General features: G+C 37.8%; 1 protein-coding gene across 3 annotated transcripts in view; it reads right to left on the bottom strand.

The window, feature by feature from the left end:
- AOPEP (aminopeptidase O (putative)) overlaps positions 1-17,184 on the bottom strand; it is a 181,289-nt gene that overhangs the window by 143,190 nt on the left and 20,915 nt on the right. For all 3 annotated transcript variants that reach the window (XM_086479447.1, XM_086479444.1, XM_086479445.1), the window contains one exon: positions 15,159-15,407. In XM_086479447.1, coding sequence (XP_086335573.1) covers positions 15,159-15,407 — 249 coding nt within the window. The remainder of the gene's footprint in view (positions 1-15,158; positions 15,408-17,184) is intronic.

Below are 17,184 nucleotides of genomic sequence, written 5' to 3'. Positions count from 1 at the left end.
TTGACCTAGGCCCTTGTGAAGCCCTATGCTAGCAGATGTGCTGACTGAGCAGACAGAGAAATGGATTAACAAAATGTCAAAGTGAAAAGGTTCACTCTAAGGTGAAATAAGCTGCTGAACATTATGAATTTGACGAAGTCTCTCAACTGATAGAATGTTATAACAGCAAAGAAATAAGAAAAATAGCAAATACAGGAAATATAGGAGCCAAGCCATTAAGCACAGGAAGACTTAACTGAATGGTCATGATCAAAGCAAGTACTGAATTACAACATACATGAGGAAAAGAGACTTAACTATACAATAGCATAGCGTTAGAGGGCTGAATGTTATGAAAGTGAAAAAACAAACTTCCAGCAGCTGAAAGAAGCAAGAAAAAAATCCCAAGTAACAATGCTATTAAAAGAGACACCTTGAGATAAGTTTTCAAAGAGGACAAGGATAAATAAGACTGAAACCTAAACTGAGGTCTAGGAAGATAAAGTTACCTCGGTCAGAGGCAATTAGCGTATCATAAAGTACTTGCAGAAGTCTCAAAGTTAAAAAAATAAAAAAAAAAAACATAAATAAAACCCTGACTGTGATGAGAAAGGCATTCCTGCTTCTTGAGTCATATAAAGCCAGAGCTTTTACCATCAGATTTTGTTTGTGTAAGAACTTACTGGAGAAATTGCGTATTTTGGGGAACAGAAACTAGCCCTAAAGTGCTGTAAAACCATGAGATCCAAATCCTCACTGCAAAGGAGTGTAGTAATAAAGGCCTCATCTAACCCATACCCAACCACTTAGTACTCAATGAGAGAAGATTAGTAACATCATAACAATGACCTTACAAGCTCTGTTGGTGGCCATGGAAGAGGAATTATTCTTAATGACCAAGAAATGACTCCATTAATTAGAGAAGATGGCTGCAATAAGTTCTTTTTTTGCCTGCCAGAGAACATGTCACTATGAATACTGGTACTACAAACAAGCCAAAGTATCTATTTGGGAAGGCTTGAGAAGAAGTGTGGAAGGAACACATGGTTACAAGAAAAATGATTCATTGCAGAGAAAGACTTAATCTTTATCACTTCATAGTCTATGTTCTAAATGTTCTGTCTGGATTATTTTGAGTTTATGCTATTTTTCTTTTAATTTGTCTTTCTTACCAAGCTTTCCGGAAAAAAAACCAAAACAAACCTTGACTCTGCCTCAGAGTAAGTAATTCACTATTTGTGTATTTCAAAAGATCTAAAAGCCCCAGTGTGTTTCTCACTTTAAATTACCTGACAATCACACTCCCGGAAAAACACCAAAACCAGCAGAAAGAGTTCAACTCACAGATTAGGAGAAACATAAGTTTTACATGGAGTTCTCTTTCTGTTTGTAAACATTCTGTGGTCCCTCCACTTGCTTCATAATCCAGTTAGACTTGAATTTCCTCATATCAAAGCTTCTATTCTGATTTTACTTTGGAGAAGGAAAAGGAGCAACAGGAAAAATAGGCTTTTTTAGTGCCAGTTTATAGGAAATTCCTTCAAACAAGCCCTTCTAGCAGAAGTGAGAACAAACATCAAATCACTGCAAAAATATAAGGACTTTTGAAAGCCTTGTTTCACAGTTTTAGGCAGGTTTTTGGTTTTGTTCTTAATTAAAAGAACTTTTAGGTCAGTTTGTTTAAAAAGACCCACAGAACAGGACAAAAATAATTACTAATAACAATAATACAAGATTCCAACAAACAGCAAAAGTGATCAACACAGTACTGGGAACCCTGCAATAGGCTCTGAACATGCTCATCTTCCTTGTCCACCATTTACTTCTGTCACTTCAGAATGCCATCAAGCCTTCTCAGATCCCTAAAGTACAATCCTAACATGCAAACATTTCCCAATAAAAGCCAAAAGAAGCCTTTAACAGGGTACTAACTCCACCTTTAAGTCTGCAGAAATTATACACTTACAAAATGAAAAAACCACAGGTTTGAAGTTTGGCAATTTTCAGAAAACAAGTATTGCTATGGTCTTCACTTTGTAAGACCAAAAGGAAAAGCACTCCACAGGAATTGTTTGACAGGCCTACGTGTAACTAACTAGGTACTTTTGGAAGACCTATGCCTTTACTGTGGCTTTTGGTCACTACACAAAATTAAAACAATAACAGACAAATAATATTCACACAGTGGTACTGCAGCAACTTAATAAATTCATAATGTTTATTCTTCACTGGTGTCAAATACACAATTTGAGAGCCCAGAAACAAATTTGCTACTTTTCACTAAGCTATGCAAAACACAACTACCAATCTGGTTGAGCTTGGAGTATGTTCACTAGCGACACATTTTTCCAGTTTGTGCCCTCACAGGTTGCTATGTCTTTACTCATTTCTATTTATTTTCCTTCATGTTATCACTGCTCACCTAACCCTGTATCCGTTCTTCTTCACAACGTATTTATCTATTTCATAACTACACCTATCTATGCCTGTGCCTTTCTCCACACTGCCTCCTGGCAGTTTCTGTACTCCCGCAGATTAAAATAAGAGAAAGTTGGCAATTTGGCCTCTGTCAAACCATTAAATAAAACGCACTCAGAATACAGGCTTTGTGCACAGAACTGCCTGGCAGATAGCACTTCAGTATAGATGCACCTAGCTACTGTGAGTACTGGAGGCAGCCTATATTTGTTAGGATCGATATCACATGCAAAGTCTCCCTGCATCTCAGCTGGAAAGCAGAGAGACACACTTAGCATAACATCACTGCAATCAAGATAGGGAGAAGCAATGAAAGGATAATCTCCATCTTTGTTTTTTTTTTTTCCCTGTGTAAGGAGTGCTACATTTTACTAGCCTTTCGGTAGTAATGGGCACGCAGTCTCAACACAGCCTTCCATCTCTCCACTTCCTGCTGCCCCCCGCCCTCCCTGCCCCAAGGATGCTGTAACTGACCAATGTAGTAGGAAAGCCCATCTCTGTTCCCTGTTTTTATTTGATAGACAAAAAGGGCTCAAGGAAAAGATGTTTCACTGCTGTGTTTCCAGAAAGTGACTGTGCATAAGTGACTAGTGGCCCAATAAAGACTGAATCTGTCTTTGCACAGATAAAAGAGTCAATTTCTTCCTCTTCCAGAGCCCCAAAAATTTTAAACAAATTAGATGAGAAAGCAATCATCAGAATTTTTGTGTACCAAGCTCTAAACTCTCAGGTAAGTAAACTTGATTTATGCAAGAACTCCTATCTTTGGCAATATCACAATATACCGCATAAGAACTAGGAATAGTATTTAATACCTCATCTTCATTAACAGCCAAAAAGACCAAATATTTACAAGAATATCTACCTCTATATTTTTTAGGATAGTTTCATGGACAAATTATGATCCCATGCACATGGGACAGATCTGCACAGAACTTCATGGAATTACACGTCATTTATACCAGCATTAGGGGGACCATAACATTCATTGTAGTATATGCTAACTAAGAAAAATCACCAACTGAACATATTGCCTTGTTGCTGAAGTTGTAATTGTATAGGCAAAAGCAAATTGTTTCCTTGGACACATTATTTGGAAAACTGGATCAAAAATACGACCACCATTTTAAATAAATGAAAGCATAAACCCACATGTCACGGGTATGGGGAAGGAATAGAATCTGCACTTTTTTTAACAACAAACAATTGTAAAATACTGGTGTTTTAGACTACTTTTACATTATTGCCAAATAGTTACATGTTCTAAAATAGATAACTGGTCTTTGGCTCATGGCTTCATTCTATTTCCAGAGCTACACATGAACACACACACACAGTTTTCCTGAGCCAAACCATTTTATGCCAGCTTTAAGCTGGGAACAAGTCTTAACAGCCAGTTATAAACCACTGAAATACAAGTTTATATCGGAAATGCTTAGGCATTCTTAACTATAATTTCTGTACAAAAGCCAATTTTAAGATAAATAATATTAATTTTAATAAATAAAGATACGTATTTTTTGAGTACTTTTCTAATTGCAGTGCAGGTCCTACCTCTTCAATAAACTCAGATGCAACGTTCACCTGTCAAGAGCCCTTTTAACAATTCATGTGCCATACAGCAAAAGAAGCAAGTGACTTTTAACTTCCTAAAACAATATTCCTTATTAATCTTATAAAATTACAAATGACAACTATTTAAAATTGCATATTTGAAGCACACATAAATTCACATGTTCTAAACCATTCCTTTATGTTTTAGTTTTGGTCACTAATCTGTGACTGATATGTTACCTTCTTGTGGTACTATCCAAGAACTGAAGACTCTTAAGACATGTAAATATTGTACCTAGTCTTCTAAAAGCACTAAGAAAGCTCTATTGAAAAATACCAAAAATGTAAAAGAACCCCCCCGTGATACTGTAGAACACACATCTGGCTTGTTTATTACAACATTCCATAGCAAAGGCTCACTTCAGGTGTTTACTATAAGGAAGCACACATTTCATAACTCCAGACGAGAATGCGGTTAGTGGAGGCGGTTGGAGAGTGAGTCATTTCTGTTTTGAAACACAGATGCAGTTTGCACATGCGAAACTGGGTTATTAGGTTTCTCACCTCTAAGGTGGCCCAAAGACAGGATGAAGGGTTTCAGAGACTTCTCATCATCTTTACCATCACGAATGATACTCAAGCAAGATGATTTTACCATTTCTTTACAAGTTTTGCCATTCTTTATCAGATTTATCATTTTACCATATTTTTCAAAAAGAGAAGCAAATAGCCAGATGGAGTTCTAGTTGGGCTTTGGCCCTTCTAATTTTCTCCCTGCAAACCCTCACAACATCTTGTAGTCCTCCTGAGTTGCCCGTCTTCTTCCAAAGGTCATAAACTCTGTTTTTACTGAGTTTCAGCCAAAGCTCTCTGGCTCTCTGTTCAGCCAGGCTGCTTTTCTTCCCCACTGGCTTGTCTGTCCATGTATGGGCATGGCCTGCTCCTGCACCTTTAAGATTTCCTTCCTGAAGCATGTCCAGCCTTCCTGGACTCCTTTGCTCTTCAGGACTGCCTCCCAAAGGACTCTGTCAACCAATCTTCTAAATAGGTCAGTCTGCCCTCCAGAACTCTAAGGCAGCAGTTCTGCCGACCCCCCTCCTTACTTCTCTGAGAATCAAAAACTGTCACCTCATGACTGCTATGCCTAAGATGGCGTCCAACCTTCCCTTCACCCACAAGTACTTCTCCATTCACAAATAACAGGTCCAGCAGGGCTCCATCACCAGCTGCATCAGCAAGTTCTCTTCCATGCACTCCAGGAATCCTAGAATCATAGAACCCTAGAATCATAGAACAGAATCACAGAATGGTTTGGGTTGAAAGGGACCTCAAAGATCACCTAGTTCCAACTGCCCTGCCATGGCAGGGACACTTCCTACTAGGCCAGGTTGCTCAAGGCTCCATCCAACCCGGTCTTGAATCTTCTGGACTGTTTCCTCTCTGCTGTGTTGTATTTCCAGCAGACATCTGGAAGTTCAAGTCCCCCACGAGAACAAGGGGTAGTGATTGTGAGACTTCTCCCAGCTGTTTATGCAACACTTTGTCTACCTCTTCATGCTAGCTGGGTGCTCTATAATAGACTCCCATCATGATGTCTGCCTTGTTGTCCTTCCCCCTGATTCTTACCCATAAACACTCAACCCTATCGTCACCATCATTAAACTCTAGACAATCAAAACACCCCCTAACATAGAGGGCTACCCCACCGCCTCTCCTTCCTTGCCTATCCCTTCTTAAAAGTTTGTAGCCATCCACTGCAGCATTCCAGTTGTATGAGTCATCCCACCATGTTTCCATGATGGTGACTATGTCATAGTCTTCCTGCTGCACAATGCCTTCCAGGTCCTACTGTTGCCATGCTGCATGCATTGGTGTAGATGCACTTCAGTTGGTCTATTGATCCCACCACCTTTTTGGAGGGAGAAGCCCTAATTCCTATGTGACCATTCTTTGGATCTTCCTGTTTCTTCCCTCATCATTCCCTGCAACTGGAGGGATAGAGAACACTACTTGTGCTCTTCATCCTTTAACCAGTCATCCCAAGGCCCCGAAGTCTCTCGATTGCCCTTGGACTTCTTGTTGCAACTTCATTGCTGTCTACCTAAAAAATCAATAATGGATAGCAATCTGAAGGCTGTAGGAGGGCAGGAAGCCTGCTCTTTATGCCTTCAACCCTGGCCCCATGGAGGCAGCAGACTTCCCTAAGGAGTGGGTCTGGTCTGTGTATTGGTCCTTCTGTTCCCTTCAGCAGGGAGCCTCCTACGACAATGACCGGTCTTTTTTTCTTTACAGAAGCAGTTTTGAAGCAGGGTGTTGACCAACCTAGCCCCAGTGACACCTCAAAGCTAGATGAATCATTGTCCTTGTCATTGTGCAGTTCCACTTGCAGAGCCTCATATCTATCATGCAAGGGCACCTGGGAAGGTGAGGTAGTCACAGAGATGCACCTGCTGCACCAGGAAGGAACCTGTCGCCATTGACTTCCATCTCTTGAGTCGCTCTGTTCAGCCAGGTGGAGAGAGGATAGGGAATTCTCCGTGTCATGGATCCCGTGTGCCTGTTGGGCGTGCCTCAGGAAAGGCAGGGTGTGATTCCAGTAGCCTATCTCTCACTTGGACTCTCTGATAATCCTCAACCTACTCACCTCCTCCCGGAGCTCTGTCATTGAGTGGAGGATTTCACCTCCCAGGGCGCACCTCCCACAGCGTGCTTGCTGCTGACACCCCGTAGTGGCATAAGAGCAGGGCACACCCTGCAGCTTGACACCTGGACAGCAGCATGTTACCATAGCTCTGTCTGGGCAGCTGCGCCAGTCACGGTGGGCGCAGAGTTCAGCAAGACCATGGCTTTCTGCCAAGTGGATACCATTCATAAAGAAGTCTCATCAGAGACAGCTGTGATGCAGTACTGTGAACTCTGCTTCTACACTTTTGTGTCAAGCAAGGAAATCATGACTGACAGACTGATATAATACATAGGCAACAAGATCATATATAGATCTGGCTGGGTCCTGGTGAGTGTCTGTTGAGGACCTAGGAGTTGTCCAGCAGAGACTGCTGACAGGCAGTATGGCTGAAATTCGGTTTCAATTCAAAATTTAGTTCGAGCATGGAATTTACATTACTGTAGAGCCTTTTCAATGCACCTTAAGATGCAGCAGTTGCTTCCACAGTTTTAGTAGATTACTAAATTGCTTTCTGCTTTATGCTGTTGCTACTGGAAGGAAAACAATATACACGCTTGCACAGATGTTACATTGAGATACCACACTAAAGCTAAAGAACACGTATCTGAACTGTGGTGGTTATACAAGCCATTTTAATAACCTCCCTTTAGGGATTAATTATAAAAGCAGCTATCACTGTGGCACTGCAAGAAGGATGGTGAAAAAAGCCAGAGCCAATTTTTATTCTTCATAGCCTCAAAAAGGGTATTTCATCAACCTGTCACATTGTGAAACAATCCTAAGAAGGGAAAAAAAAAATTCAAAAGCAACTTGTGTACATTTGGTTTAAGTGTGTATTACTGCATATCATTTTTTGCACATTCAAGTGTAAAAAAAGAAGGTCATGGTTTTCAGATGGCTGGGTGCTCAGCCATTGGAAAAAAAAACCCACCATATTTAAAATATTTAGATGTCCCACCAATTAAAGAAACAAGGCTTCCTCTATCACAGTCTCATGCCTTATACTTAAAATGTGTAGTTGCCAGAACATCAACTGCCTTTTACTTTTATAGTATCATAAGATTTAGTGCAAAACAATTGGGCTGTTAGGAGGTGGGAGGAGGTGAATAATCAATAACAACAAAAAAATTATTTGCAGCAGGCAAATTCTACATCTCACTTTGTCACAGTCAAAGTGCTTAACCTTTTATTCTCTCTTTCCTCAGCTGCAGCAGTCAAACATTGATATCAGTGAAGATGCTGATATAAAACCAGATAGTATCTGGCTTAAGAAGCTACGTTATACAAAACTTGAAATGTTTTCTTAAAAAGAAGCAGCCGTTTTATTTTCCAGCACCATTCAAAGTACAAGAAAGCCTATTTGCCAAGCTAAAATTAAAAAACTCTCTATTTTATAAGTAGTTACTTTGAAGAAATTAAAGAGAAAAAAAAAGTGGTACTGAAGGTAAGAAATCTCTTTGCTTTATTAACCTTTTAAATACCATTCTGAAGAGGGAAAAGGACATACTCTTAGGAACAATCAATCTTAGTTCTGATACATGTTTAAAGTAATATTTCTCTGACTGTAGTGATTTTATAGAATGATGAAAAACAAGTTTGCTTTCCATCAAGAAATGAACTTGTTTTATTCTCTTTGCAAGTTTATACTCAAAAGAACACCTGTTGAGAGTTAACAGACCAACAAGGTAGCTCAGCAAATTAGTAAGAAAATATATTGTGCCTGAAGTACTCCAAATCCGGCTTGAATCCCCAAATGACAACTGGATGAAGGACTGTGATTGCACTGGTAGCAAATTACACTTCAGGCTCCAGCTGAGTCAGAAAATGTTCTCAACACTTAGAACCAAGTTCATATCCCTGTGTTGTACAGCCATGTACTCTAAACTACTGCTATCACAGCCAAGATTCCAACGGGGATGAATTTTGAATAGCTTTATTTTCTTGAAATAGTAAAGCAGTGCTTCATCAAAAGTAAAAATTACTAAATTGCTACCCCATCAGTAGATTAATATTAGTTTCATTAAAATGCTAATTGAATTCTATAGCACTAAAAAACTGAATCCAAATTCCCAGGACAGTGACAAATTTGAGGAAGGAAAGACTAAAGCGAAATACAACGAGCTAAGATGGCTGAAAAACAGATCCAAGATCTCTCTGAATTCAAAAATGACTGTAGGTTACAGCCTGTACAGCCTATACTATGTCAAACAGGACTGATCACCTTTCTGATATTAAAAACAAACACAACATTTTAAATAGATACACAACTTTTTCTCTCTTTCAAAAAATCTCCCCAACTAGTATTACGTTTTCCCTTCTCCATTCCTCAAGGTAAACCTCTGGAGTTCCTTCGCTAAACATAGCTATACTGAATTATTATTTACAGCAGTATTGCTACAGAGTGTATGTGGCTAGCAAACACACCAAATATCTACCAGATCAGCTACTATTCAAAAGGATCGCAATATAAATCAAAGTGAATCTCTGTATTTACAACACTCTATGGTAGTCTTTGTACCACAGACAACATGGATTTCACAGGTAATTTCCACAACACTACAATAAACAATGTTTACTTATTTGTGTGTGATTTACAAAATATGTAATTTTCCAAATTAAAAAATGCCAACTGGAAAAAATGCCTCTGGAAAAGCCAAATATTTCTTAAAGAACTCAACATCTAATACAGGATAGAAAAATAGAACCTAGGGTTAAAAAAATGGTTTATGTTCAATTATGTTTTAGCACTTCTGTTTGCATTGATGAATGGATTTCATGATATTTTCAGCCAAATATCCTGCTTGATTCTTCATTTTAGAAGCATAAGGACAGATATGATTTCCTCCTAAGTGGATTCTGCTATGGATCTCAAGCTCCACATTCTATTCAGAAAAAAACACTGGATGTATACCAAAGCACCACTACTTGCAAATATTTCTAGGAAGTCTAAGCTCAACAGCTTTTTCTTTTTCTTTAAATTCAAATCACATTAAAGTCACTTGCAACACTAAATCAGGTTTCACTTATGTTTAACCAAGTCATGATCGCGCCAACAAATATACTAAATAAAGATGCAAGCATGGCTTCGAATGAAAAGAAAACAATTTTTGTATGTAAATTTGAGGGCATGCAAAACCATTTGCAGGATCAGGAATTAAAATCTCAGGGAATTTGCAGTCTCTTATATAAAAAAAAAATCAAAAGAAAAAACCACCACACACACAAGCAAGTATGCAAGATTCAAGTTAAGATTCTCCACTACATGATGAATCAAAAATAAGTTTAAAAAAAGAATTGGTTTTTCTTTCTTCATACATCATACTCTTACTTTTTGCTTTAATTTTTGTACGTGGTTATTTCTGCCTGAATAACCAACTAGTGATTTGTAAAAAATAGACTAAGGAGAGTTCATGTTTAAGTATTATTCTTGCAAGTATTTTGTCAAATTAACACAACTGAAAATGTTGTGCAAAAAAGTTTACACAAATGTATACACTCACAAAGGGCTTCTACAGCCAAGGCAGTCAGTCACAGTTCTGCAAGACTGAACAACACTAAAGACTCCCATTTAGGTTTGACACTTGGATGTTTTCCAATAGTCCTGGCTGATTTTACTATAGACTTATCAGTTGTCATTGGAACACTGCAGACATACAGATTGGATAAATGGAGTCTACAGGCGCACAGATCAAACAGACTGCTTGGGCTTCCCCCAGCCAACCACACCACACCCCCCCCCCCTTTTTTTTTTTCATCTCCCTTTTCAATTTACAAAGTTAACAACCTTAGTGACATGGCCTGGAAAGACTCAAGAGTTCTGCTGATATACCATGTTTTGAAGAAAGGGATATTCTTTCCTCTTAAAATACCAAGCACCATTTATTTGAGAGGAGAAGAGTGACTAAGTTATTTATAAATAGGAACTGAAAGCTGGGTTGCTAAACCCATATTTAGCCAGCTATTTAAGTTGACCTGATTTACAAATACGCCAAGCATCCTCTACGTTTTTGTCATCAAACACCATTTGGGTTTCAAGGGTGTCCAGCACACTTGAAAATGAGGCCACTAACTTTAGAGCCTAAATAGGATTCAAATAACCTAACACTGGCATCCTGTTTTGAAAACGTCAGTATCTTGCTCGGAAGTTGTTTGGTTTCACTTACTTGCTACCTCTGCGGGGCAAAATTGCTGTAAGAACAGCCAAACCACGTAAGACCAGAAGTCCATCTATCCCATTACTCTCTTTTCAGCAGTTACTAGTACTGTTTAAGGAAAAACTAAGAGCATCATACATACCAACGGACACTTTTCTCATCATACTCTTCTAGCTCCCAGAAACATGTGATGTGACTAGTCAAGTTATTGATACATAGTGCTTGACTAAGAATTTTTCCTTGTGCTAACACTTGCTACAAAACCAGTACATCTACAGTAATTAATTCAAACAGAAAAAGCAGTAATCTTATGTTATTTAAACTATGTACGTTGGAAACAAAAAACTTTGAAGACTACTGTTGCAAAAAAATACTTCAACTCCATGCAAACAAGGGCTTGCAACCCCCCGAGAGGTAAAATAAATATCAGCACATTTGCTGTGAAGAAGCAGAAAGATAGTAAGCAGCTTCTAAAGCCACAGAAACACAAGATCGGTGTGACTGTGAAAGGCCCTTGATGTGGGGAAAAATTTACTTCCATGGGGAAAATAAATAGGAAAAAAAAAAAAAGAGGACTTGCATAGTTAAACACTGCAAGAGAAGTCAAGATCTCAAACACAGACTCAAGTGGCAAAAAAGTTGAGAGTGTCTTTTCAAAATAAAGTCTCTATTCAAAGTAGTGTTTTTCCTCAGGGAATGAGGAAAATACAAGGAATTCAGAGTCTCTTCAGGTTTTGCCAAAAGGAGACTGAGTTGTAGGTCAGTGGGAGATTTTGACACACTATGTTTTCAAATGTGATCAACAAAACTGGACTGGGAATTAAATTATTTGAAGACCATGAACAATCAGGGAACACGCTGACCCTATTTTTACCTGAAGTCTTTCAGCCAGCTTTGTTCACATGAGTAACTACTGGCTCACATAAGAGCACCTGCAACTGTGAAATAACTCTGTTATTGACATGCCAGTGGGGTTGACAGTTCCTCAGGGAGTAGCATGTCATCATCACCAGCATCAAAACATTGTGCTAATTTTAATCCCCTGCTTTTAAGGTCTGATCTCTCTGAACACATGAATGATGCGCACCTATCAGGTCAGGGATCTCTTCCCTGAGCAATCTAATTAGGAGCTCTAGAGTCTTTGCAGTCTGACACAATTCCCTAGTCCTTTCCCTCCACTTCACTCCCTTCTGGTAGTGAGAGAACTTAAAATCAGATAATTAAGTGCTCTTAGATATTCACAGAACTCTCAAAATTCCACAGAAAGCATTGAATCTCTGACTTTTAAGCTATTTAAATTTGGTCCACAATGCTTTATTCATTTAATTTATATACAGATTAACATAATATCACCAACAAAGACATGTAGGCTGCATTCTTTTTTTCCTAGCACAAATTTAGGAGAAGCTATACTGAATCACTTGAACTAAAATGGTGTAAAACCAAGAGAGAGTGCAAAATTAAACCCTCCAGCTTTGAAGATCTGCAGGAAGCAAGAAGGTATGATTGCAATTATTATATACAGTCAAGATCCTGTTTCTATACAGAATGCCACAGCAAATTAAAAAACACAGTAAAGAGATGTACAGAAAACACAAGTAAAATGAATATGCTTTCAACTAGAGGTTTTTCTCATAAAGCATCTGTCAGACTTCAAGAGAAATGCAGTTGACCCACAGTAGCAGCTACTAGAATAGACAGTTTAAAACATCTAATTAGGTCACTCTGTGCAAGAACTATCATAATTTCATACCAGTCTAAAACGTTGGGGAAACACACCTCTTAAGTAAAGGGAAGCATGTTAGGATATAAAAAACATAGTAAGTATCAGCTAATGAGGAACAGACAAAGAGAAGTGCCAAACACTGTAAAGCCCTGATACTTCAGATAATGACTAAAATTTATGACTGCTTCCTTCCCTGGCAGACAGGAATACAATTAGAATTCTCAAAACAACAGTGCCTTTGTGCTGGCATGCTATGTTATGTTTATACTGCTACAGATATAGACTAGAAGATAAAAAAATAAATACTCCAGCACCCTTTTTAACCCAAGATAATAGCTAATTTTTTTTTAATGTGGATTTGGACATGACTTTGCACATAGCTTATTGTTAACTGAAGTCATTTAGGTAATTATCAGTGCATGCACAGGAATTAACCATTTAAGTAACTTGCTATATATATATATAAGACTTGATTTGAAAAATCACGCCAAACAGTAACATAAGAGGTATTATGAGTCACTTAATAATTTCCTTTGCTGTCCAAATACAGCTTCACATTTAAACAGCCTAAATTATTCCTTTATTTCAATTTTGAAAAATCCAAATGTGCTTGGCCTGATGAACTGTTGAAGGAAAAGCATCAGGAAGCATGCATGCCCTTTCTTTCATCTTTTACTTATATTCAACGATATGGGTCACTTGGAACTGACAGTGGTTAGAAGAAGCATAGAGAAATAAAAGCAAAGGTTTTTCTCATCTCCTTCACAAAGAAAGCACAATTGCACTATTCTGAACATGCAATCTGGACTCAGATAACCACAGATGGTTTTGCAACAGAATACCCTGCAGGCATCTTTTCCCTATAGGTTCTGGGGAAGGTACACGCAGGGGAAGCTCTGACAACTTCCCAAAGAACAGTAGTGTATTAACAACTGAATCCTGAAGATCTCTCCTACTGCATGCTGTCATTTTGGCACCCTCGCTTTCTCCTTCATTTTGTACTCTCTGCGTGTTTCACTCCTCACAGTTCCACTGATCATTGGTTTTACCATACAGCTAAGTAAAATGGACAGTTTCTTCCTCAATTACGGTAATGATCCATAAGGACCTGTGTCAATCTTTTAGTACCATGCCTTTGAAGTCAGAGGAAATTGCTAAGCAGCTCTACAATTTCATATGGCTTCAAGAACATAGTACACAACGTCACGCTTACCTCCAAATCAAACCACTATGCAAAGCATCGAAGAATATAGTCAGTGGTAGATCCCCAAAGCAACCAAGCGTCTATGTAAGTTTCTTGATGCTTTCGTTTAAGAATTCACTGTGTGAAGAGCTACCATTGAAAACCCCGTAACCAGTACCAGGTATCTATAAAACAATGAGGCTTATATGACAGAGGAGGGTCACTGAATGTTTAAGTTTTTAATTTTATAGATTTTCATAAAAAATTAAGAATGTAAATTTATACTAAAAACTACTCAATATTATTACGTGCCAGCATAATGTTCTAGTTTTATCCCTAAGGAGGATTGCAAGAGGAAAGCTGTAGAAAAAAATAATCGTAAATAAGAAACAAAACATGTAGCATGAAACAAAACATTTCCTTATTTGATTAATTACACAGTTAGTAAAAAGAAATAAACTTCTGGTTCATCTAAACACTTGGACTGGCTATTTGTGCAATTTTTTGAGGTTGCACAGCTATCAAACCTACTCAACAACTGCCCCAAGTGCTCCAAAATACAAAACCAACAGTCTGGGAATACACTGTTCCTTTCAGTTCTCACCTTTCTAACAGAGCTTTGTCTTTAATTCTTTCCTTGGTTGTTTTGTTCATCTGCCTAAATGGATCCACTCTACTGTTGGCACTAGGCAAACAGTGAATGAAAATAATGTTTCATTCTCTGCTATTAACAAACACTATCTCATTACCAACTTAAAAATACATATTTTAAGAAAAATAAAACGCAAATGGGGAACGTCAGTTGCTAGGCATTGCCTTAGAACTAATAGAGCTAAATTTCTATTGTAATTACATGACTGGAAATTATGCTGTAAAAGTGAAAATACTTAACTAAGCTTCTTATTCTCCACAATTCCATGAAAACTTGATAATACAATCCTTACAGTTTGCCTTAGTTTCCAAAGGCCAGTGTTTGAGTAGAAACTCATAAATCACAAAAGGCTTATGAATAAACTCTAGATCTGGATTTTAACATCCTCTTGTTCTGTCAAGACATAATGGTAAAATCAACACCAAAAGAAAACATGATGAAATGATAGCAGCATTAAGTATTTACATCAATAGAATCAATAAAAGAACTTCAGTTTGGCAAATCAGACCCACATGTCTAATGAGCTTATAATTTCCTTCCCAGGGCCCTGTTAAAACTAAAATTAAAGATCATAGCACAAAGGATGCAAACAAACTGTCCCCCATGAAGCCAGAACTAGAGTTTTAAGTTTGATTTAAGAAAAATAGCACAGCAACTTTATATTGATAGAAATTTGGCAGTTAACTAGCTGATAAAAAAGGAGACTAACAAAATAAAGGAGATGAGATACTAAGAACTTCCTTTACCTAGCCATGCCCAGGCTGGAAAAGTTGGAAGGAACTATCAAAACATCAAGCCTGGAAAAGGGGTGGGTACCCAGTGTGATGTAAGCAGCTGAGAGGCACTGAGGAATTAACTGAAGCAAACGTTCTTCACAGTGTTCCATAAGGCACCAGGGAGCAAAGACTCTATAAGGAATGACTGCCTGCAACCTGGCAGCAGGATTTTGGAAACGGCAGGGATATTCCACATGACCACAGATTTCGTCATGCCATCTGGCAATAAAAAAAAAGAAAAAGAAAAAGAAAAACCAGTTTAATGTGATACCAGAAACATGCACAACTGAGTATGCTAAGACAAGGATGTTTTCTAGATATCAGAATGACAGTTCACATAAAACCAACTCATTTGTATCTCACAATGTTCACACATGTGCAGCACTGTGAAAACACTCATTCTACATGTCTGAGTAGAACTCATATAGTTACTTATAACTAAAAAAAGAGACTAGTCAAACCTTGCTTTTATAATAGATATGCATCAAAAGAAAGTAGTTAAAGAAAACTAAGTAACAATACAAAATACTTATTTATTCAGAGAATTCTTATTCAAGCTTGTCTATGAAAACAAAATTTTGTACATATTAACACAAATATATTAAGTGCAATTAGAATGAAATTCCGAGGGTTTTTTTTTCTGTTCTTGTTACTAAAATTCTCAAGGAACTTTTACTGATTTTTTCTTAAGAAAAAACAACAGTAGGTATCAATTCAGGCTCACCATCATAGAATTTGAAAATATCACATTAGGATCAAGCTTACTTTTCATTAGTTTTACAGGATATTAGAGCTGTAGCTGGAAGGAATGAGGAGTAAATCAAATCCTTCCTAAACACTGAGTCATATACCTTCACAATAATTTATCTGCCCAAATAGACTTATATCTAAGCAGAAATCAGCTTCATGTTTTCACCTGCTAGCCTGTCTTCTGTACAGCACAGAGCTTCTCCTTGTTTTGAGACTTCAGCTTAAGGAAGCTGGTTCTACTACATCTGGACAGGCAAAGCACTTCTTCTTATTGCACCTGGCATCACCCAGAGCATTTATATTTGGAAGATCATGCTCCAGATGAGTGCTGACACACAAATCAAAACGGTAACACATAGAAAAGGACTACATTTTGCTGAAGTACCGACACTTTAACACTTTACATAACTCCTGTGAAAGAAGTGAAGTCTAAGCTGTTCCATTGATTACATATGCAAAGAAACTACATCCATCGTTATACATTTTTTTTCCAAGGGTGGTCTAACCAAGTATATTTCAGCTCTAAAAAAATGTCACTTTGTGTTTAGTTATCAGGGTTGAGATTAGGCAAGAACATGAAAGCTAGCACCCTATCTCCTGTAAAAGTTGCCAAGTCCTAAATGACCACAAGGAGGTAGGAAACTTAACACACTAGCTCCATTTAACATTTTCTTTGATACAATCTACTCATGTCAAACTCACTGGCACCTGGACTTAAATTACATTACACATTTTGACAACTTCTTTCAGAAATCCTTCCTTTTCCTGCTGCCCAAGAGTTTATCTCCTTTATCTTATTTAAGACATTAAACTAACATTTGCTCATCTATCCATTTCACATCCCTCCTAGAAATGCCTGCTACTGCGCACAATGTTGGTTTGATTACCTAGCCTTAATGACTAAAACAAGTAACAAGCGTCTGTTGTGCTAACTCCCAATAAAGATAAACTGGATGTAACTGTAATAGCAGATTTTTAAGGACATATATTTTTATGTCTTAACTGCAAAACAACCTTGTACACTTTGGCTCTCCCTTTTTGTCTATGCATAATAGACACCACACTTGCACTTAATTTATTCTATAGATACTATCAGAATAATCTTTTGCACCAAATCAATAAAAAGTCCTGTTACTGAGTGTGCTGTACATTAAAGAGGAAAATATAGTGAACAGCTACAGCATTATTTCTGTAGAGGCAGTCATATTATAAACACATAAACAGTAAAGGAATAAACAAAACAATT

The sequence above is a fragment of the Leptosomus discolor genome, chromosome Z, assembly GCF_034619465.1.
Source record: "Leptosomus discolor isolate bLepDis1 chromosome Z, bLepDis1.hap2, whole genome shotgun sequence".
NCBI classification, from domain to species: Eukaryota; Metazoa; Chordata; class Aves; order Leptosomiformes; family Leptosomidae; genus Leptosomus; species Leptosomus discolor.
This window is presented reverse-complemented; position numbering and strand designations above follow the sequence as displayed.